Genomic DNA, 23,303 nt, shown 5'->3' with positions numbered 1-23,303 from the left:
AAGCCATAAAACGAAAAACAACTCGGGGATTATACTGGGGGACCAGACCCAGACCATCCCAGGGGACAAGGGCCATTTGTCCCCCCGATTTTCCTAGTCGGAACCCACAAAGGCCAGCCCGACACTGCTGTGCCCCCCGACGAAGGGTCTGGGGCGCAGTCAGGGAGCCAGCCCTGCACCAGCTGGGGGCTGCACAGCCCCCACTGTCCCCACTCGCATCTCATCTCCATCAACAGCAGTGTCATCAGAGTAAGTGCCATTTCCCACTGAAAGAGACCAGGGATCTCGGGAGAACTGGCCAGTTAGGATAGGGACTAGGAGAAGCGTTGATGAATTTGGGACTTCCTGTTCGGCCAGAAGGCAAGCAAACTATCAAAGACCAGTCACGTTAGAAGCTCACAGAATTAGAGTTCCTATTGTGGCTCAGTGGTTAACAAACCCGACTAGTATCCCTGAGGACGCAGGTTCGATCCCTGGCCTCATTCAGTGGGTCAAGGATTTGGCATTGCTGTGAGCTATGGTGTGGGTCGCAGACGCGGCTCCGATCCTGCGTTGCTGTGGCTGTGGTGTGGGCCGGCAGCTATAGCTCCGATTGGACCCCTAGCCTGGGAACCTCCATATGCCGCGGGAGCAGCCCGAGAAATGGCAAAAAGACAAAAATAATAAAAATAAAAATAAAATAAAATAAATTTAAGAAGACAGAGAATAATACATCCAGATACACACTGCCAGGAATTTGTGTATTTCTTTTATTTTGGTAAAATGCATAATATAAAATTGACCATTTTAGGGGCATTCCCACCGTGGTTAATGAATCCAACTTGCACCCATGGGGACGTGCGTTCGACCCCTGGCCTTGCTCGGTGGCTTAAGATCCGGCATGGCAGCGAGCTGTGGTGTAGGTCACAGACGTGGCTCAGTTCTGGTGTGGCTGTGGCTGTGGCTGTGGCTGTGGCTGCGGCGTCGGCCGGCGGCTACAGCTCCGATTCGACCCCTAGCCTGGCTGGAACCTCCATATGCTGCGGGTGTGGCCCTAAAAAGACAAAAGGACAAAAAAAGAAAAAGTTGACGGTTGTAAGCATGTTGTCATTCATAGTACGAGAGTGAATTATGTGTTGTGAATGAGTGCGTTACCCAAGTTAGGTGGCGTTAAGCATCCTCACGGTGTTGTGCAGCCGTCATCTCCATTCATCTCTAGCATTTCTCCGTCTTCCCAAACTGAAACTTTGTGCCCATGAAACACTGACTCCCTCCCCCTGGTCCCAGCCCCTGGCACCCACCACCCTACTTCCTGTGTCTGTGAAGTTGTCCCCTCTAGGGACCTCGTGGACCTGAGGCATGCAGTCGGCGTCCCTTTGTATCTGGCTCACTTCTCTGAACGTAACGCCCTCGGCCTTGTAGCAGGTCTCTCGTCGAGACATGTTTCTACGATATTTTCTGAGCCTCTTTGCTGAAAACTCCATCTTGTCCTTCTTTGCTTTATCCCATCTTCCTGCTTGAAAAGCAGTCGCAGTGCTGGTGAATGACTCAAGCTTAAGAACTAGTATGTGCCTAAAGGTCAGAGCAAGAGCTTAACCTTTCACCAGCTAAGTGGCTTTTAAAATAGTAAAAGAACTTCTGAAATAGTAGACAAACCCTATCTCCTCCACCCACAGCCCCTCCTCACTTGATCTCATCCGAAGAGCACAATGGAAGCGGTGTGGTTTCTTGAGACGGGAGACCTTGAGTCCCCCGTTCCCACCTTTACTTAAGATAAATGTCTCAGTGTCTTGTTTTATGTTAACCTCTTTCCTTAAGTTCCACAGCACCTGTTCTTCGGCCCCATCCTGCTGAGCTGGCCTCGGCAGGTCTCCGAATTTCTTTCTTTTCGAGGGCCACTATCCCATTGTATGATAGCCACGTCTGTTCATCCCTTCATGTGTAGATGGCATTAGGGTGGTTCCTGCCTTTTAGCGTTCTGAGTAATGCTGCTGTGAACTTGTGCGAATACGCATTCAAGTCCCCGCTTTCAGCTCTTTGGGGTGTATACCCAGAGGTGGGATTGCTTGCTGGGTCATGTGGGGAGTCTCTGTTTCTTCGTTGTGGAACCGCCGTCCTGTTTTCCACAGGGTCTGTACGGGGTGCACGACTGTTCCAATTCCGCCACTTCTCATCGACACCTGTTCTTTTCTAGGGTGGGTGTTTTGTTTTGTTTTGTTTTTTGGTGTGTGTGTTTGTTTTGTTTTCTTTTTGATAATAGCCATCCTATGGGCTGGTAGATGGTAATGCCCAACATTTCAAAGTGTCCCCAGTTGAAAGTTCTCTTGTGGCACCACAGGTGGAGGATCCAGCACTGCCACTGCAGCAGCAGCTGGGTGCTTGGGTTCCTTGACTGGGAACGTCCATCTGTCGCCAGCTGGGCTAGAAACAAACAAAAAGACGACAGCAATAAAATGTCTCTGTTTTTCATTTGGCTCCAGCTATATGTGTATTTTATCTTTTTTTTTTTTTTTTTTTTTAGGGCTGCACCCGTAGCATATGGTGTTTCCCAGGCTAGGGGTTGAATTGGAGCTATAGCCGCTGGCCTACGCCACCGCCACCGCCACAGCAATGCCAGACCTGAGCCATGTCTGTGACCTACACCACAGCTCATGGCAACGCCAGATTCTTAACCCCCTGAGCGAGGCCATGGGTCAAACCCACGTCCTCGTGGATACTACTCGGGCTCATTAACCGCTGAGCCAGGACGGGAACTCCTATGTGTATTTTATACAAACCAACCAACCTGAGAGCCGTTTAGGTGGAAATTCTCTTGCTCCCCCTTCCTAATTCCATTCTTTTCCTTTCTTCCCACAAGCACTGTTGTGGATGTGGTTCTAGCCAGGCCTTTTGGGGGGTGCTTTGAACATATGTGTGGGTCTCAGTGTGTGTTCCCCAGAAAGCAGGGCCTGAGACAGGGCTTGGATGGAGTTGACCTGGGGCGGGTCCCCTGGAAGCAGGAGTGAAGGAGTCGCGTGTGAGACGCTGAGACAGGGAAGGAGGACAAGCCGGGGAAGGGAGCAGCGTTGAGCTGGTTCCTCTGGGCATCTGGGCTCCCATTTCCTGGGGAGCCATGCAGGACCAGCTGCCAGGATGGCAGCCTGGGCATTTATCCAGGATGCCTGCATCCCGGGGGTGAGAGTTGCCCTGCACCTCCAGATGCCCTAAGGCCGAGTCCCAAGAGAGGAGACTGTGGGAGGTGCCTGGAGAGGTGTCTGAACACAGCGGGGTTCCGGGGGGAGCTGGCAGGTGCTGACAGAGGGCCCTGGGCGGAGGGTGTCAGAGGCCAGCAGCGAGGTTGGGTCCCCGAGGATTGATGTCCTCTTGTGCCAGCTCGGGTTCTCCAGCCCTCCTGGCGGCCCAAGCTCCAAGTTCCCCTTTTTTTTCTTTTTTGGCTGCCCCAAGGCATATGGAGTTCCTGGGCCAGGGATCATATCCAAGCCGCAGTTGCAACCTAAGCTGCAGCGGAGGCAACATGAGATCCTTAACCCACTGCCCTGGGCCGGGGATCGAACCTGTGTCCCAGCACTCCCAAGATGCCGCCGATTCTGTTGCGCCATAGCAGGAACTCCCCAATTTCCTTGTAATACATTCCTCTTCCTCTTAAATCTACCTGGAATTGGTTTCTATTACCAGGATGAGCTTCGGCCAGTAACTGCTTGTACGTAAAAACAGTAATTCCAACATTCGTAGAAATAATTTCCTTTGTTTTGCCCCATTTTTGCTGACTGATATCTAGATTATTTGTGGAAAATGGGGTGATGGGAGTCTCATGCTAGCTTCCTGTTACATCTCTCAGCAGGTGGTTCTTTAGCCACTTGGCACTTCCCAGCTGGTCCAAAGCCTCGGGGGGTGTAGGGTGCTGCAGCTAACTTGATAAAGTCACCCCGCGGGCGGCCCTCCAGGGGTCCGTGCTCCAGGGCCCCACCACTGCTGGCCGTGCAGCAGCCCTGGAGGGAGCAGCCCTCTGCAGTGCACCGCTGTCTCTTCTCGCTCCCAGCCTCTCAAGGCTCCTCAGGGCAGAGGCAGTTTCCTTAAAAGCCCTCAGCTCTGCACCAGCCTCAGCAGATTTGAAGGCCTCCCGCCCCACGCCCTGGCCTGCCCAGTGCACGTAGCTTCTCGGGGCCTCCACCTTCTTTGTAAAACGCAGCTAATCATCATGGTGGAAGCCTCGGGGTGCCACCCAGATTCCCCATCGGGGAGGAAGGCTGTCCCCCCACTGTCAGCCCCCGTGGGGCGCCGTCTCACTGGACAGAAGGCGCGTCTTCCCGGGCAGCCAGCAGCCCACGACTGACGGCCAAGGTGGTGTTAAAGCCTGGTCCTCACAGCCCGCAGGTTCTGAAGGGCCAGCTCGTCTTCGGAGCTCCCCAGCGGGTCTGCCGTGGCCTCTGCTGAGACTGTGTCCGCTGCTCCCTTGGCCCGGGCCTGCCCCTTCCCTTCCTCCCACCGTGTTGACCCCAGGGGCTCCCGGATGAGCCTCTCCTGTGCCCATCTCCAGAGCTGGTTCCTGGGGCCCAGCCAGCCACACACCACTTGCCTCATAAGGACCGTGTCCCACACATCACACCCCATCACAGAGCCAGCCATAAGCACACAAGAAACCTGAGTCGTGTTATTGCACACCCAAGGCATGTCGTTTTTTCTCAGGGTTATAGATTTACAAAGAATATCCAAAGACCAAAGAGGCAGCTGTTCTCATGTTGTTGTTTTGACTGGAAGACCACACACACACACACACACACAGAAAAACTACAGATACCAGAATCAAAACTATATCCGCTTTATTGAAGTATAATTCACATACAATTCATTGATTTAAGGGGGTTTTTTTGGCTTCACCCATGGCGTGCGAAAGTTCCTGGGCCCAGGATCAAGCCCAAGCCACGGACAGTGACAATGCTGGATCCCTAACTGCTGGGCCACCAGGGACCACTCATCTATTTAAAGCAGACAATCCAGCGGCTTTTAGTACATTCGCCGAGTTGTGCGCGCACATCACCACAATCAATTCTGAATGTGCTTTCATCCCTTCCCCAAACGCCCTGTACCCATTAGCCGTCCCTCCTCTTCCCCCGTCTCCACCCAACCTCCAGCCCTCGGCAGCCACTCATCTCCTTTCTGTGTCTATAAATTTGCCTACTCAGGACATTTCATATAAATGGAAAGAAACAACGTGTGGTCTTTCGTGTCCGGCTTTTTTCACCTAGTATAATGTTTTGAAGGTTCATCTGGGCTGTAGCATATACCTACTTCATTCCTTCATTCCTCTTCATTCCTGAAAAATATTCACCAGTCGATGGGTGTGTCAGGTGTTTCCATCTTTCAGCTGTTACCGATCGTATTGCCAGGAACATTTATTTACATGTTTTTCTGTGGACGCATGTTGTTTTTCTCCAGCTTTTTTTTTTTTTTTTTTGGCTGCACTAGAGGCATGCAAAAGTTTCCGGGCCAGGGATTGAACTTAAATCACAAATATGACCCCAACCACAGCCGTGACAACACCAGGTCCTTAACCAACTGAGCCACCAGGGCACTCCTGTTTTTCTCCAGCTTTCCTGAGTTATGGTTGACATATAACATTGTGTATGTTTAAGGTGTACAGCGGGCTGATTTAACACACATATGTTGCAGAGTCATCTCCACCATGCCTTAGCGAACGCCTCTATCACGTCGTATAATTACCGTTTCTTTTTTGGGGTTAGTGTGGGCACATGTGTTCATTTCACTCAGGTATATACCTAGGAGTAGAACTGTTGAGCCACATGGTGATTCTTTGTTCAATATTTGGAGCACCCGCCCCTGTTTTCCAAAGCAGCTGCACCACTGTACCTTCCCATCAAGAGTGTGGGGCAGTTCTAACTGTCCCACATTCTCGCCATAACACTTGTTACTGTCTGTCTCTTATTACGGCGATTCCAGTGGTCTTGAAGTGGTGTTTGCATGTGGGTTTGATTTGCCTGCTGAGCATCTTTTCGTGTGCTTATGGCCACGTGTATGTCTTCTTTGGAGAAAAGTCTGTTAAGATCCTTTACTCTTGTAAAATTAGATCCTCAATATTTTTTGAATCTTGCTTTCTTCTGTAAAGGACATTATGTGCCTCACACAGGTGTACTGAAGGTTCGCAAGAGGATGCTGGCAAGGCACGTAGTTGATTTACCACATTTTATGGGTCCATTCATCAGCGGATAGATGTTTGGGTTGTTTCCACCTTTCATTCATAGGCTCCAAAAAGTTAATGAGGAGTTCCCATCGTGGCTCAGTGGTAGTGGACCTGACTAGTACCCACGAGGATGAGGGTTTGATCCCTGGTCTGGCTCAGTGAGTTAAGGATCCAGCATTGCTATGAGCTGTGGTGTAGGTCACAGACATGGCTTGAATCTGGCATTGCTGTGGCTGTGGCAGCTACAGCTCCGATTTGACCCCTAGTCTGAGAACTTCCGTGTGCCACGAGCGCGGCCCTAAAAAAGCAAAAAAAAAAAAGAAAAGTTGACAAACCTTCCTCTCGCCTTGCATATCACCTAGTCATTTTGTATTACATCATCTAGCATAGCGGTTTTGCTTGAAGACAGGCTTAATAAATGCTTGGTAAATACCTGAAAGGATCAATGTGCCAACGCACACCACTCGGTATTCAAATCTGAATCCTATGTGCTTTGCCCTCTTGCTCCCTTTTCCTTCATTAAACCTTTTCTTCCTGGAACAATTTTCTTAATTTGATTCCCCTTGCCAGCTGCCTCCTTCTGCAACTGAGCTTGCAGTATCATTGAAGCTGATTACAAGAGACCCCAAGACGCCACCTAGCACAGTTCCGAGGTGAATATGATCAACCTTTGAAGAAGCTAAATGACTGACAGCCTGTCAATAAAACCTGTCCCCTTTTGGAGCGCTCAGGAAAGAGTACATGAAGAGGTGAGGAAAACTGAAATTTACAAAAAACTCTGATTGCGGACTCATGGTTACCTAACAGTTCAGTGACACCTGACGACCCAGCCTGGCTCTCTTTTTCACTTGCAGAGGACCCAGGCTGCCGTCAGGCCCAAAGCTTTGGTGCTGGTGGGACCTGCAGCGGGGGGTGGATTTGGGAGTGGGACTGGAAACTACTTGGTCACTCAGCCCGGGTGGGAGTCCACCTTAACTCAATGCAGCCTCAGGAAAGCTCAGCCTGAGTGCCTGCGGCGTGGCGTGAAAGGGCAAGCAGAAGTGAGGCTCTCGGCGCCTGGCACCTCCGCCAAGGCCAGCCCAATACCAAAGACACCGTGGTGAGAACATGGGTGCGCGCAGTTGCCTGCTCAGAAGGATCTGCTGGATTTCGTCTTGGGCGCGGTGCAAAACAAGGGTGGGGGCTGCGCGTGGGATTCCGGCAGCAGGACAGGGGTCTGGGAGCCTACGGGCAGCCTCGGGGAGTGCTGGGGGAAGGTGGAGATGGCGGGCTCCTGGGGTGCAGGGACCGGCTAGGAGTCCTCTTTGTGTCATGGGCCTAGCACGGCGCGAGGCTCAGGTTTTGCTGTTTGCTAAGCTGCGGGAACCAAGACTCCAGCAGGGGACGCGGCTGGCAACTCGGTGCGGTACGGTTCTCCGGACTTGAGCCGACTACCGGGCGGGGCTGAGCACCGACGCAGCCCCGGGGGTGAGGTGGGGGCTGGGGGGCACCTGACCGCAGCCTGAGCCTCCGGTCAGTCCTCCATGGCCTTGGCAGCAGCGAGGAGACGCCTCCTGTGGGCGGGACGGGCCAGTCCGCGCTCCTTATTGGACAAAGCCATTTGTCAGTTACTGTTGGTTGGCCGCGACCGACAGCCGACAGCCGGGACTTCCCTCCTGGGAGTGAGGAGGGTGGGAGGGCGGGGGGAAGCTATGGGAGGACGTTAGTGCCCAATAGCAATCAAGAGTTCCGCCCTCTCGGTAGATTGGCAGGTGCTCAAACCTCTGAGACGCGGGGAAGGGATATCGGCTGTGGAAAGGGATTGGTCAAATCTGCAGGCGCGTGTTTTTCCTTTCCCTTGTGCGTGGTTCCTCAGAGTGTGTGAAATGAGCAGTTAATTAACAAGTAAGTGAAGTTGTGCTGCAGACGGGGTTCTGCTTTTTCTACCGTTAGTATTTTGGCTTTCACCGAGGCTCCTGAATTTGGTGAGCTTTCCCTGGCATTACCTAGATTCCCTTCCTGCTCAGGTTCAGTTCTCTAGCATGAAATTAAGGTCTTGTTTCAAGCCATCACTCACTGCTGAGATTGATCTAGAAATCAGAGCCACCCAGCAGCTGTAGCAAGCTAGCAGTGCTTCTGGGAAGCATCAGAGGCCCAGCATCTGGGCAACAGAGCCACCACCCAGGAGGAGCGGCAGGTATGCTTAGCACTTCAGACACTGATATCCAAGTCCCCGCTAAGTGACAGAATAGTCCTGTCCACCCAGTCCCCATCCCTCCCACCCCTTTCTCGCAGAGCCCCAATGAGGTCCCCCAGGTACCCTCTCCTCTGGGTGGCTTTGTGCTCAGGAGATGCTGGCCCCAGCCCCAGGTGTCTCAGCCAGACATGGTGGCCCCATCTCCTTGCTAGGGATTGGTGAGGGTGTGGACACATGGCATTTTGGCCAATTGGGACCCAGAATGGGGGGGTGCACCTGAAATGGTTCCCCCATTCCTAAGGACATAAGCAAGAGATGGCCCTTTTTCTGCTTCTGGATATGACACCTGAACTCCTGCAGCCTTCTTGGAACCATGAGGAGAGCTAGTCTGTGACAAAAGTTCAAGGAAGACCAAGCTAAGAATTGCAACTTGGGCCCTGACTCTTCTGGACCTGCAGCTGTTCTGCCTTTGGACTCTTCCTGTGACCCAGTTCTCCTCTTATTTAGGACAAATGAGGTTGCAGTTCCTTGTGGGTAGAACATCGTAGCTGAACCAAGAAAGTTTCCCTCTGATCATTTTTCCCATGGCCATGAGAATTTTAACTCAAGTACCCACAAGTCATTCTTATTTGTTTGGTGTAATCAGAGAAGGACTGGAACAAGGAGGTGAGGAAAGAAAGAAAGGCTGCAGGTCGAGGTAAGTTCTGCTGACTCACACATGGGGGGCAGGGAGATAAAAGCAACCGGCCCAGGGGGCCTGGGGTGGGGATGAGGGGGTTGTCCCAGGATTCAAGAAGGAACCAATGATACTTAAATCATAACATTTTTAAAAAGCAGTGACAAAGATTTTGTAAAACCCCCTGACATTTGGATATAACCGCAGAGAGCAGACCCTCCCTCTGTGGGACTGGCAGAAAGAAGCAAAAGCAATTTCAGGGACAGAGCAGGGAGGGGGGGCCTGGGAAAACCCAAACAAGCAAGAGATGCTAAAAGAAGGTTCACTGCCCCGCCTCCCCCCATGACAGTTGTTAGCTTGAGGTATGTAAAATGCCACTGCTGCTTTTTAGTGTGTTTAGTTTCATTTCAGCAAATAAGTACTTTCAGGAACTTTCTTAGGTTATCCCTTTAGCATACCCTCCTTAACTCAGTTGGCCATGGTACTCTTCTGTCAGTGGGGTGATCAGAATCAGGACGTGGGGGAGTTCCCGTTGTGGCTCAGCGATAACCAACCTGACTGGCACCCATGAAGACCAGGGTTTGATCCCTGGCCTCCAGCAGTGGGTCAAGAGTCTGGTGTTGCTGTGAGCTGTGGTGTAGGTCGCAGATGCAGCTCGGAACTTGTGTGGCTACAGCTCCCATTCGACCCCGAGCCTGGGAACCTCCATATGTCACGGGTGCGGCCCTAAAAAGAAAAAAAAAAAAAAGAATCAGAACCTGGGGAGCTCCCTGGTGGCTCGGCTGGTTAGGTTGATTGAGAACCCAGCATCATCATCATTGCTGAGGTTGGGGTTCGATCCCTGGACCAGGAACTCATGCATGCTGCAGGCATGGCCAAAAGATAAAAAAAAAAGAAACAGAACCTGGGCAGCACGGAAGAACCACTCTTATTTCTGTCATCATGCGTTCACTGACTCACAGAACTTTATCGAAGTGCTGAGGTATCCCAGACACTCCCTGTGAGGTCATTTGGCATTTTAGTGAAAGCTGTGCGGCGAGGCCCTCTTTTCCTGCACGTGCCTGTCTTCTCCAGAGGACTTTAATTCCTGTCAGGGCACGGACTGTGTCGCATATTTTACGTCTATTGACAGTGTCTAGCGCCATCCTAGGTGTATTATCAACACTCGTATAAATCTGAATTATATGTGAAGTAAATCTCATGCTTAAAGCAGAGCAGCTCTTAGATACCACTGCTTCCTTCTGGGACGCAAAGTCCTTGAATCAGGCTTGTGGCTAAAAGAAGGCTCCCCCACTGCTGGCTTCTGTACAGTCACAGAAACGTCCAGAGATCCTTCAAAGAACAAGGTGTAGTGTTCTTAGACTGGACCCCTCAGCACCCCGAATCCTTTCCACACCGCGTGCTGCGGGGCTGGGCCTTGGAGCCACCGCCGCCTGCCCGGGGTCTGCGTGGAAGGGCTCGCTCGGCCAGGGCACGGCCTTGGGGGGGCACCCAGGTAGCAGGTGGAGAAGCTGCAAGAACGGAGCAGCTCGGTCGGGAAGTACCTCTGCATCTCGGTGTGTGGGAGCAAGGGACGCCTGCAAGGGTCTGCGGGAGCGGAGCGCGGGCCGGCGCGGGAGGCGGCCTACATGTCGTAGAGCCTGAGCTGCTCCTGCACGTCGCCGGCCGACATCTCCCCGAAGGTCGCCTCGTTGTCCTTCATGAGCTTGAAGATGGCCGCCAGCTGTTCCTTCTGAACTCTGTCGAGGAGAGAGGAGAGAGAGGAGAGAGGTGCTCCCGGTCCAGGCCGAGAGGGACCCAGAGCGCCCCGAGGGGTGGGGACCCCGGGGCCTGGCTGCTTCGCTTTCCAGAATCAGCAGAAAACGAAAGCCGGACAAAGCCACTCTCCAGCCAGGAGCTGGTTTGCTTTGAAAAACTCAACTCGAAGCGTCTGGAAAGTGGGGTTCTCAGTCTTGGGTTTAACCTGGAGATTTGGGGGCCCCCGTGATCCCTCAGGTTCCCGGGGCTGCAGCTTTCCCCCGGGGCCTGCCTTTGATGTGGCGGCCGAGGAAGCGGACCTGCTTCTCTAAGTGGCTGGAGAGCCGGTGCCGAGACGGCTTAGACACAGCCTTCGTTCACCGGGAGGAGCCAAAAGTGGAGGAAAAAGCCACCTGGCTGGGACACAGGGGCGCACCCGGATGTGTACCGGGGGTGCTTGACCCAGGAACGAGGGTGGGCGTGGGGTTCCGCTGCCCAGAGGAAGGGGCGCCTTTTCCCACTTTGCACAAAGATGCCTGATGATGGGTGGGGGCGGGCCCTGCTCCTTTTACCAGGGGACTGGCCTGGCTGGACCTCAGCCTTAAGTTCACTACACATGGGGCCAGGGGGGCTGGGAGCCAAGTTCTATTATTTCCGTGCATCCGGGCCACGCTATCTGACGAGCACAGGACACCTCCTGTGAGCGCAAACAAGGGTGGGGTGACGCTCTGCCACCATGGCTTGGTTCTTTGTTCTGCTCCGCTGTGCTCGTCAGCGTGGCCGGGCCCTGCATCCTGGCACCGTCTCACCATTCTGGTTTCAGGCTTCTTCAGTGCCTCCCTCCACCCTGCACCACCGGCTTGGCACAGGCCGCCTTGAGAGGATGCAAACCAGACGTCAGGGTCTGCGCTAGGCCTTGCAGACCCACCACAGGGCCCAGCCTCAGCACAGCCTCCAGCCACCGTGGCTTTGCAGGGCACAGCACTGCCAGCACTCCGCCCCTTCCCAGAGAGGGCTCCCAGTCAGTGTCTGGTCTTCAACTCGCCCTAACATATTCCTCCTGCAGCAACCCCACAGCTCCCCGAGAGCAAAGAATCCGTTTGCTGACTAGAGCAGCATCTAGCAAAGTCCCAAAGCCAAGCCTCTCTCGCTCACGCTGGGAAAGTTATTTCTCCCATCCTGTCTGGGGGAGAAGGAGCCTGTAAGAACACGGTCCCCAGCGCCTGAGGAAGGGGGTACCATGAATGGACAGGCTCGATGCTGAGCTCCTGGGGTGGGATCACAAGCCTGAGGTTCGAGTGGGCACCCCCAGGTGAGCACACGTCCGCTCCTGTGGTTCTCATCCGCCGCGGCACTTGCTTGTTTCTACCGAGTAGACCTAGGACTTCGCACTCTGCTGGGAGTAACAGGCACACATTGAGCGAGAGCCAGGTTTTAATAGTTTCCAGAGAGATTATTTTTTTTTAGGAACAAAGCAAAACTCAAACACGCAGTCATCAAGACCATTTACACAGTTTATTGGACTGAACAAAGGCCGAATACACAGATCCAAGCCAACTGGAATGCGTGAGGCTTGGTGCCTAAAAGCCACGTTCAGAAGGTGTCCAGACAAACAGTACCTTGGAGGGAGCTACCTATTTACCAGTCAGAGCCCAGCCAGGACAAGGACAAGGACACGGCTGTTGCTATTGCTGTGTGGGGACAGGTGTGCTCACAAGAGCACGTCTTCTGTTTGCCACTGGCTCTGCGGGGCTGTTACTTTGATGCCTGTTCAGTCCTAAACCCCTGAATCTGAGCATTAGGCCCAAGGAGAAGGTCCCTAGGAATGCGACATGCCCTGGGGCTGATGCTGGGCATTTCCCAGCCCTGCTTTAAACAGAGAAAAACTGTCTATAAACACTATTTTAAAAACATGTTTTAACCAACATAGCTAAAAACTGCAGACTAGTTTGATATAGTATAAATACCAGCAAATAGAAAATTCCAAGAAACGAATCTGGGACTGATCTGCTTCCCTGGTGGCGTTAACTCATCTGTGAGGTCTCGGAAGAGGCAGACCCCAAACGTCTATGTTAAGTGAACACTATTGTTATTGCTTCTGCCAAAGTGAAGGTGGAGATTTGGCTGAGCTGGTAAGACCATCGGTGAAAAGGCCTCTTAGCGACAAGAGGGCTGGATCCAGGCCTGCTCTACATGGAGGGAAAAGGCAGGGGGAAACCAACAGCCGGTCCTGGTTCTTTGCCACCTGGTCTTCAGCACAGGGGGTCTCACCCCCTCTACTGAGTTGGCCGAAAACAGAGTGCAGGGCGGACCAGCCATGACCAGCCGGTGAGCACAGGCCCCTCGCCCTCATTTGTCCATCACACCGCAGGGTCATTCAGGTTTGGCTTCCGTGCTGAAAAGCAGGAAGGCTAGAAGGAAACTAATTTTAAAAGGATGGCATGGCTGACACTGGTGACATTGCAGGTGTAAAGGGCATGTGGACAGGGGGAGTGACAAGGAACCCAGAAGCCCAGGAAAACCCTTCAGCTTCGCAAAGCAATCCACGCAAACAATGGGGGGGGGGGGTCTGCCTGGGCAGCGCCACAGGCGTTCTGGACCCTACCCAAGGGAAGTGCTGACTGAGGGCCTAGTCCTGGCACGTTTATAGGCAGAATGCACCCCGGGAGCCTGCTGGCTCCTCTCTGGGGGCTCCACGTTATCTCTCAAGTTTTAAGACGCCAAAAAGAAAAGCCTTTAGGAGGAGGCTAAGGATAACTTCATTATTCCTCGGTTCTGTGAAGAGAAATAGGGGGAGAAGATAATTTATTTTACTCAGGCCATCTCATAAGTACTGCGGGAAAGGAAAGGGGGAAACAGGGTTAGGAAGGGGAACGTTTGGAATTGCAGAAGCCAGCCCTACGCTAGTATCCAGACCCCAACACCTGCAGCAGGAGAGTCCACAAACCAAAGGCAGCCAGAGGCCCCATTCCGAGTGTGTGCGGCCTACAGGTAGTCCGGTCTCACATGTGGGTAGTCGGATAAAAAGGTTCTACTCATAGTTAGGCAAGCTGGGTCCCACTTGTAAGTAGTAGGGCAGGTGGGGTGGCAGATTTATGAGTTGCGCAGGTTGGGTCCTACAGGTATGTATTTGGGTAGTTTAAGTCCCATAGCTGAGTAGGTGAGTCAGTCACTTTTTGGCCAAGGAGGGACAAGCATGTCTGTATATGGGCAGGTTGGCTCCTACTTGTAGGTAGTTGGCAGGGAGGGTACCACATGTGGCGGGCGTGGTGTGTGTGGTTGAGCAGGTTGGGCCCACAAGTCTGTAGTTGAGAAGGTTGGATGCTGCTTGGGGGTAGTTGGGCAGGTCAGGTCCCACATGTAGGAAGTTGGGCAAGGAGGGTCCTCAGATCATTGGGCAGATCGAGGCCCACTTGTAGGTAGCTGGGCAAGCTGGGCACTACATATTTGGGCGGGTCAGGTCCCATATGTGGTGATGGAGCACTTCTTGTAGGTAGTTGGCAGGTCCTGTCCCACCAAGTGGGTAGGTGGGCAGGGAGGGTCCCATACATTGGTCAAGGATCAAGTTGGGGCTCACATTTAGGTAATTGGGCAGGTCAGGACCCCACACAAGGGTAGGCAGGGCCCACTTGTAGGTAGTGGAGCAGGGAGGGTCCCAAATTTAGGTGATCGGGAAGGAAGGGGCTGCACTTGTGGGTAGCTGGGCGGTGAGGATCCAACCAGCATGTAATTGGGCAGGGAGGTTCTTCAAGTAGATAGGCAGGCAGGGCAGGTCCCACATGATGGTACTTGAGCAGGCTGGGGGCCTGCTGGAGTGCAGATGGGCAATATGGGCTCCTCGTTTAGGTAAGTGAGCAGTTATGGTGCCACATGTGGGTTCTTGAGCAGGTCTAAGTCAACTTTATGTGTTAAGCAGAGAGGGGCCCACTATTAGGTACTTCGTTGAGAGGGTTCCACTAATAGGTAGATTGGCAAGGAGGGTCCCCCTTGTAGGAAGTTGCCCAGGGAGGGTCCCAGTCGTTAGCAGTTGAGCAGGAGGAGTCCTCACTTAGACAGTTGTGCATTGTGGGTTCCAAAAGATGGAGGTGGGTCAGGTTGGGGGCCCACTTGAAAGTAGATGGTAGGCCCCTCATTATTGCAAGTAGGATGTTAGGGTGCCACCTGTAGGTTGTTGAGCAGGTACATGCCAACGTGTAAATAGTTAAGTGGGGAGAGTCCCAATCGGGGAAATGGGAAGGGAGGGTCCCATTTGTAAGTAGCTGGGCAGGGAGGCTGCTCTTATGTGTAGTTGACAAGGAGGGTCTCACACACGTGCAGTGGGTGAGAAAGGACCCGATTCAGTAACTGGAGGGTTAGAGTTGTAGTGACGGGGCAGGGAGGTCCCACTCAGGTGTAGTTGAGCCAGGAAGGGCCCCACTTGAAGGTAATTGGGCAGGGAGTGTTCTACTTGTAGTTGGCTGGGTGGTGGGGTCCCCTTAGTATGTAGCTGAAGAGAGAGACCAACTTAAGGTAATTGTTTAGAGGGGTTCCACTTGTAGTTAGTTGGGCAGGGAGGGAGGGTCCCACTTTAAGATAACTGGGAACAGAGGGTTCCACTGGTATGTAATTGAGCAGATTCTGTCCCACTTTAACTGGAGAGAGAGGGTTCTTCTTGTGTATTGTTGAGGGGACAGAAGGCCCCACTTTAAGGTAATTAGGTAGGGAGAGTTCCACTAGTTGTTAGCTGAGTAGAGAGGGTCCCACTTTATGAAGGTGAGTGGGAAGGGCCCACTTAAGGCCATTGTTTAGGGAGGTTCCACTTGTAGTTAGTTGGGCAGAGAGGTCCCCTTGTCCCTGGTTGAGCAAAGAACACTGCTTCTAAAAGTAATTGGATAGCATGGGTCCCACTTGTAGGCAGTTCAGAAGGAAGTTGAGCAGAGGGGGTCCCGCTTTAAGGTAATTGGTAGCGAGGGTTCCACTTGTGTGTAGTTCAGCAGAGGGCGCAGTTTAGTTGTTTAGAGGGGGTTCCACTTGTAGTTAGTTGGTCAGAGAGGGTCCCACTCTAAGATAATTGAGTAGAGAGATTCCACTTGTATGTAGTTGAGAAGAGAGGGTCTCACTCTAAGGTAATTAGGTAGGGAGGGTTCCACTTGCAGGTTGGTGGTCCCTGATCTGAGGTCCCACTTGTCAGTAGTTGGGCAGCGATGACTCAGATAGTCGAGCATAATGGGGCCACTTGAAGGTCGATGGGCAAGATGTGTGGTCCTCATTTGGGTACTTGGGGTAGTCAGGGCACCACATTGGGGTTCTTGACTAGGTCTGAGCCCACTTGCAGGTGCTTTATTTAGCACAGATGGTCTCATTCTTAAGTAACTGGGAAGAGAGGGTCCCATTAGGAGGCAGTTGGGTAGGGAGGCCCTTCTTGTATGTGGCTGACAGGGAAGTCCCACTTACAGGTAGTTGACCAGAGAGGGTCCCACTTAGGTCATAGAGTAGGGAGAGTTCCACTTGTAGTTAGTTGGGCAGGGAGGGTCCACTTAAGGTAACTGGCAGGAGCTCCCATTGTGGCTTAGCAGTAATGAACCTAGCTAACATCCATGAGGACACAGGTTTGATCCCTGGCCTCGCTCAGTGGGTTAAGGATCCAGCGTTGCTGTAAGCTGTAGTGTAGGTTACAGATGCGGCTCGCATCTGGGATGGCTATGACACAGGCTGGCAACAACTCCAATTTGACCCCTAGCCTGGGAACATGTATGTGCCACAGGTGTGGGCCTTAAGAAGACAAAAATAACAATAATTGGATAGAGGGGGTGTCATTTGTACTTAGTTGAGCTGGGAGGGAGGGTCCCACTTTAAGGTAATTACATAGAGCGTTCCACTTGTGCTTGTTAATCATATCCCACCTAAAATCATTGGGAAAAGAGGGTTCCACTTGTAGCTTGTTGGGCAGGGAGGTGCCACTTGTATGTAGTTGTACCACTTTAAGGTACTTGGGCAGGGAGTGTTCTACTTGCAGTTAGCTGGGTGGTGGGGTCCCATTAGTATGTAGCTGAGGAGAGAGACCAATTTAGGGTAATTGTTTAGAGGGGTTCCACTTGTAGTTAGTTGGGCAGGGAGGTCCCATTTGTACCTGGTTGAGCAAAGAACACTGCTTCTAAAAATAACTGGATAGCATGGGTTCCACCTGTAGGCAGTTCAGAAGGAAGGTTCCCAACTGTATGAGGTTGAGCAGAGAAGGTCCCACTTTAAGGTGATTGGTAGAGAAGGTTCCTCTTGCTGGCTTCAGCAGGGACTATCTCACTTATAGGAAATTGGGTAGGGGGGGGTTCCACTTGCAGTTAGTTTGGAGTGAGGATCCCATTGCATGTAGTTGAGCAGAGAGGTCCCACTTTGAAGTAATTAGGTAGAGTGGATTCCAATATAGGTATTTGGGCCATGGGGTCCCACTAGTGTATAGGTGAGCGGAGAGGGTCCCACTTTAAGGTAATGGGTACAGAGGGTTCCACTTCTATGCAGTTCGGCAGAGGGCGCAATTTAATTGTTTAGAGGGAGTTCCACCTGTAATTAGTTGGGCTGGGAGGGAGGGTCCCACTTTAAGATAATTGGGAACAGAGGGTTCCACTTGTATGCAGTTGAGCAGATTCTGTCCCACTTTAAGACAACTGGAGAGAGAGGGTTCCTCCTGTGTATTGTTGAGGAGAGAAGGCCCCACTTTAAGGTAATTAGGTAGGGAGAGTTCCACTAGTTGTTAGCTGAGTAGAGAGGGTCCCACTTTATGAAGGTGAGCGGGAAGGGCCCACTTAACATAATTGTTTAGGAGGCCCCACTTGTAGATGGGCAGAGAGGTCCCTTTGTCCCTGGTTGAGCAAAGAACACTGCTTCTAAAAATAATTGGACAGCATGGGTCCCACTTGTAGGCAGTTCAGAAGGAAGGTCCCAACTGTATGAGGTTGAGCAGAGAGGGTCCCACTTTAAGGTAATGGGTACAGAGGGTTCCACTTCTATGCAGTTCAGCAGGGGGCGCAATTTAATTGTTTAGAGGGGGTTCCACCTGTAATTAGTTGGGCTGGGAGGGAGGGTCCCACTTTAAGATAATTGGGAACAGAGGGTTCCACTTGTATGTAGTTGAGCAGATTCTGTCCCACTTTAAGACAACTGGAGAGAGAGGGTTCCTCCTGTGTATTGTTAAGGAGAAGGCTCCACTTTAATTACGTAGGGAGAGTTCCACTAGCTGTTAGTTGAGAGGGCCAATTTAAGGTAATTGTTTAGAGGGGGTTCCACTTGTAGTTAGCTGGGTAGTAAAGAGGGTTCCACACTTGTATGTAGTTGAGCACAGAGACCCCCCCCCCACACACACTTTAAGGAAATTAAGTAGGGAGGCTTGCACTGGCATGTAGTGGAGCAGAGAGGGCCCTAATTAATGTAATTGTTTAGAGGGGGTTCTGCTTGTGGTTAATTGGCAGCTAGGGCTCCACTTTTAGATAACTGGTGACAGAGGCTTCCACTTTGTTTGTAATGAGGTTCCCACGTGTATGCAGTTGAACAGAGATGATCCAGTTTAAGGTAAATGTTTGAAGGGGCTTCCACTTGGAGTCAGTTGGGCAGGGAAGGAGGGTCGCATTTTTAAGGTAATTGGGAAGAGAGGGTTCCATTTGTATGCAGTTGAGCAGATTCTGTCCCACTTTAAGACAACTGGAGAGAGAGGGTTCCTCTTGAGTGCTGTTGAGAAGGCCCCACTTTAAGGTAATTAGGTAGGGAGAGTTCCACTAGTTGTTAGCTGAGTAGAGAGGGTCCCACTTTATGAAGGTGAGCGGGAAGGGCCCACTTAACATAATTGTTTAGGAGGCCCCACTTGTAGATGGGCAGAGAGGTCCCTTTGTCCCTGGTTGAGCAAAGAACACTGCTTCTAAAAGTAATTGGACAGCATGGGTCCCACTTGTAGGCAGTTCAGAAGGAAGGTCCCAACTGTATGAGGTTGAGCAGAGAGGGTCCCACTTTAAGGTGATTGGTAGAGAAGGTTCCTCTTGCTGGTTTCAGCAGGGACTATCTCACTTATAGGAAATTGGGTGTGTGTGGGGGCGTCCCTTGCAGTTAGTTTGGAGTGAGGATCCCATTGCATGTAGTTGAGCAGAGAGGTCCCACTTTGAAGTAATTAGGTAGAGTGGATTCCAATATAGGTATTTGGGCCATGGGGTCCCGCTTGTATATAGTTGAGCAGAGAGGGTCCCACTTTAAGGTAATTAGTAGAGAGGGTTCCACTTGTGTGTAGTTGAGCAGAGGGCGCAATTTAATTGTTTACAGGGGGCGCCACTTGTAAGTTGTTGGTCAGAGAGGGTCTCAATCTAAGATAATTGAGTAGAGAGATTCCACTTGTATGTAGCTAAGAAGTGAGGGCCCCACTTGAAGGTACTTGGGCAGGGAGTGTTCTACTTGTAGTTGGCTGGGTGGTGGGGCCCCATTAGTATGTAGCTGAGAGAGACCAATTTAAGGTAATTGTTTAGAGGGGTTCCACTTGTAGTTAGTTGGGCAGGGAGGGTCCACTTAAGGTAACTGGCAGGAGCTCCCATTGTGGCTTAGCAGTAATGAACCTAGCTAACATCCATGAGGACACAGGTTTGATCCCTGGCCTCGCTCAGTGGGTTAAGGATCCAGCGTTGCTGTAAGCTGTAGTGTAGGTTACAGATGCGGCTCACATCTGGGATGGCTATGACACAGGCTGGCAACAGCTCCAATTCGACCCCTAGCCTGGGAACATGTATGTGCCACAGGTGTGGGCCTTAAGAAGACAAAAATAACAATAATTGGATAGAGGGGGTGTCATTTGTACTTAGTTGAGCTGGGAGGGAGGGTCCCACTTTAAGGTAATTACATAGAGCGTTCCACTTGTGCTTGTTAATCATATCCCCTTGGGCCAGGGGGTCCCGCTTGTATATGGTTGAGTGGAGAGGGTCCCACTTTAAGGTAATCGGTAGGGAGGGTTCCACTTCTATGCAGTTCAGCAGGGGGCGCAATTTAACTGTTTAGAGGGGGTTCCACCTGTAATTAGTTGGGCTGGGAGGGAGGGTCCCACTTTAAGATAATTGGGAACAGAGGGTTCCACTTGTATGCAGTTGAGCAGATTCTGTCCCACTTTAAGACAACTGGAGAGAGAGGGTTCCTCCTGTGTGTTGTTAAGGAGAAGGCTCCACTTTAATTACGTAGGGAGAGTTCCACTAGCTGTTAGTTGAGAGGGCCAATTTAAGGTAATTGTTTAGAGAGGGTTCCACACTTGTATGTAGTTGAGCACAGAGACCCCCCCCCCGCCCCACTTTAAGGAAATTAAGTAGGGAGGCTTGCACTGGCATGTAGTGGAGCAGAGAGGGCCCTAATTAATGTAATTGTTTAGAGGGGGTTCTGCTTGTGGTTAATTGGCAGCTAGGGCTCCACTTTTAGATAACTGGTGACAGAGGCTTCCACTTTGTTTGTAATGAGGTTCCCACGTGTATGCAGTTGAACAGAGATGATCCAGTTTAAGGTAAATGTTTGAAGGGGCTTCCACTTGGAGTCAGTTGGGCAGGGAAGGAGGGTCGCATTTTTAAGGTAATTGGGAAGAGAGGGTTCCATTTGTATGCAGTTGAGCAGATTCTGTCCCACTTTAAGACAACTGGAGAGAGAGGGTTCCTCTTGAGTGCTGTTGAGAAGGCCCCACTTTAAGGTAATTAGGTAGGGAGAGTTCCACTAGTTGTTAGCTGAGTAGAGAGGGTCCCACTTTATGAAGGTGAGCGGGAAGGGCCCACTTAACATAATTGTTTAGGAGGCCCCACTTGTAGATGGGCAGAGAGGTCCCTTTGTCCCTGGTTGAGCAAAGAACACTGCTTCTAAAAGTAATTGGACAGCATGGGTCCCACTTGTAGGCAGTTCAGAAGGAAGGTCCCAACTGTATGAGGTTGAGCAGAGAGGGTCCCACTTTAAGGTGATTGGTAGAGAAGGTTCCTCTTGCTGGTTTCAGCAGGGACTATCTCACTTATAGGAAATTGGGTAGGGGGGGGTTCCACTTGCAGTTAGTTTGGAGTGAGGATCCCATTGCATGTAGTTGAGCAGAGAGGTCCCACTTTGAAGTAATTAGGTAGAGTGGATTCCAATATAGGGTATTTGGGCCATGGGGTCCCGCTTGTATATAGTTGAGCAGAGAGGGTCCCACTTTAAGGTAATTAGTAGAGAGGGTTCCACTTGTGTGTAGTTGAGCAGAGGGCGCAATTTAATTGTTTACAGGGGGCTCCACTCGTAAGTTGTTGGTCAGAGAGGGTCTCAATCTAAGATAATTGAGTAGAGAGATTCCACTTGTATGTAGCTGAGAAGTGAGGGCCCCACTTGAAGGTACTTGGGCAGGGAGTGTTCTACTTGTAGTTGGCTGGGTGGTGGGGCCCCATTAGTATGTAGCTGAGAGAGACCAATTTAAGGTAATTGTTTAGAGGGGTTCCACTTGTAGTTAGTTGGGCAGGGAGGTCCCATTTGTACCTGGTTGAGCAAAGAACACTGCTTCTAAAAATAATTGGATAGCATGGGTTCCACTTGTAGGCAGTTCAGAAGGAAGGTTCCCAACTGTATGAGGTTGAGCAGAGAAGGTCCCACTTTAAGGTGATTGGTAGAGAAGGTTCCTCTTGCTGGTTTCAGCAGGGACTATCTCACTTTTAGGAAATTGGGTATGTGTGGGGGAGTCCCTTGCAGTTAGTTTGGAGTGAGGATCCCATTGCATGTAGTTGAGCAGAGAGGTCCCACTTTGAACTAATTAGGTAGAGTGGATTCCAATATAGGTATTTGGGCCATGGGGTCCCACTTGTATATGGTTGAGTGGAGAGGGTCCCGCTTTAAGGTAATTGGTAGGGAGGGTTCCACTTCTATGCAGTTCAGCAGGGGGCGCAATTTAATTGTTTAGAGGGAGTTCCACCTGTAATTAGTTGGGCTGGGAGGGAGGGTCCCACTTTAAGATAATTGGGAACAGAGGGTTCCACTTGTATGTAGTTGAGCAGATTCTGTCCCACTTTAAGACAACTGGAGAGAGAGGGTTCCTCCTGTGTGTTGTTGAGTAGAGAAGGCTCCACTTTAAGGTAATTAGGTAGGGAGAGTTCCACTAGCTGTTAGTTGAGAGGGCCAACTTAAGGTAATTGTTTAGAGGGGGTTCCACGTGTAGTTAGCTGGGTAGTAGAGAGGGTTCCACTTGTATGTAGTTGAGCACAGAGACACCCCCCCCCGCCACTTTAAGGAAATTAAGTAGGGAGGCTTGCACTGGCATGTAGTGGAGCAGAGAGGGCCCTAATTAATGTAATTGTTTAGAGGGGGTTCTGCTTGTGGTTAATTGGCAGCTAGGGCTCCACTTTTAGATAACTGGTGACAGAGGCTTCCACTTTGTTTGTAATGAGGTTCCCACGTGTATGAAATTGAACAGAGATGATCCACTTTAAGGTAATTGTTTAGAGGGCTTCCACTTGTACTTAGTTGGGCAGGGAGGGAGGGTCCCACTGTAAGGTAATTGGGAAGCGAGGGTTCCATTTGTATGTAGTTGAGCAGATTCTGTCCCACTTTAAGACAACTGGAGAGAGAGGGTTCCTCTTGAGTGCTGTTGAGAAGGCCCCACTTTAAGGTAATTAGGTAGGGAGAGTTCCACTAGTTGTTAGCTGAGTAGAGAGGGTCCCACTTTATGAAGGTGAGCAGGAAGGGCCCACTTAAGGCCATTGTTTAGGGAGGTCCCACTTGTAGATGGACAGAGAGGTCCCCTTGTCCCTGGTTGAGCAAAGAACACTGCTTCTAAAAGTAATTGGACAGCATGGGTCCCACTTGTAGGCAGTGTAGAAGGAAGTTGAGCAGAGGGGGTCCCGCTTTAAGGTAATTGGTAGAGAAGGTTCCTCTTGCTGGTTTCAGCAGGGACTATCTCACTTATAGGAAATTGGGTGTGTGTGGGGGCGTCCCTTGCAGTTAGTTTGGAGTGAGGATCCCATTGCATGTAGTTGAGCAGAGAGGTCCCACTTTGAAGTAATTAGGTAGAGTGGATTCCAATATAGGTATTTGGGCCATGGGGTCCCGCTTGTATATAGTTGAGCAGAGAGGGTCCCACTTTAAGGTAATTAGTAGAGAGGGTTCCACTTGTGTGTAGTTGAGCAGAGGGCGCAATTTAATTGTTTACAGGGGGCTCCACTCGTAAGTTGTTGGTCAGAGAGGGTCTCAATCTAAGATAATTGAGTAGAGAGATTCCACTTGTATGTAGCTGAGAAGTGAGGGCCCCACTTGAAGGTACTTGGGCAGGGAGTGTTCTACTTGTAGTTGGCTGGGTGGTGGGGTCCCATTAGTATGTAGCTGAGAGAGACCAATTTAAGGTAATTGTTTAGAGGGGTTCCACTTGTAGTTAGTTGGGCAGGGAGGGAGGGTCCCACTTTAAGATAATTGGGAACAGAGGGTTCCACTGGTATGTAGTTCAGCAGAGGGTACAATTTAATTGTTTAGAGGGGTTCCACCTGTAGTTAGTTGGGGGGAGAGGGCCCCACTTTCAGATAATTGGGTAGAGAAGTTCCACTTGTAGGCTC

General features: G+C 51.2%; 1 protein-coding gene across 4 annotated transcripts in view; it reads right to left on the bottom strand.

Moving 5' to 3' along the window:
- Window positions 1-1,791: 1,791 nt before the first annotated feature.
- Window positions 1,792-23,303, bottom strand: part of MXRA7 (matrix remodeling associated 7) — a 47,266-nt gene continuing 25,754 nt past the window's right edge. For 2 of the 4 annotated variants that reach the window (XM_047756561.1, XM_047756562.1), the window contains one exon: window positions 12,264-13,542. Coding sequence is in view for 2 of the 4 variants with exons in the window: in XM_047756562.1 (XP_047612518.1) it covers window positions 13,530-13,542 (13 nt within the window). In the remaining 2 variants the exon portion in view is untranslated. Of the gene's footprint in view, window positions 2,401-9,935; window positions 10,770-12,263; window positions 13,543-23,303 lie in introns of those variants that run through there. The other 2 variants (XR_007131568.1, XM_047756560.1) reach the window with 2 other exon arrangements.

The sequence above is a fragment of the Phacochoerus africanus genome, chromosome 14, assembly GCF_016906955.1.
Source record: "Phacochoerus africanus isolate WHEZ1 chromosome 14, ROS_Pafr_v1, whole genome shotgun sequence".
Classification (NCBI taxonomy): Eukaryota; Metazoa; Chordata; class Mammalia; order Artiodactyla; family Suidae; genus Phacochoerus; species Phacochoerus africanus.
Note: the sequence above shows the minus strand (reverse complement) of the source record. Positions and strands in the feature narration are given on the sequence as shown.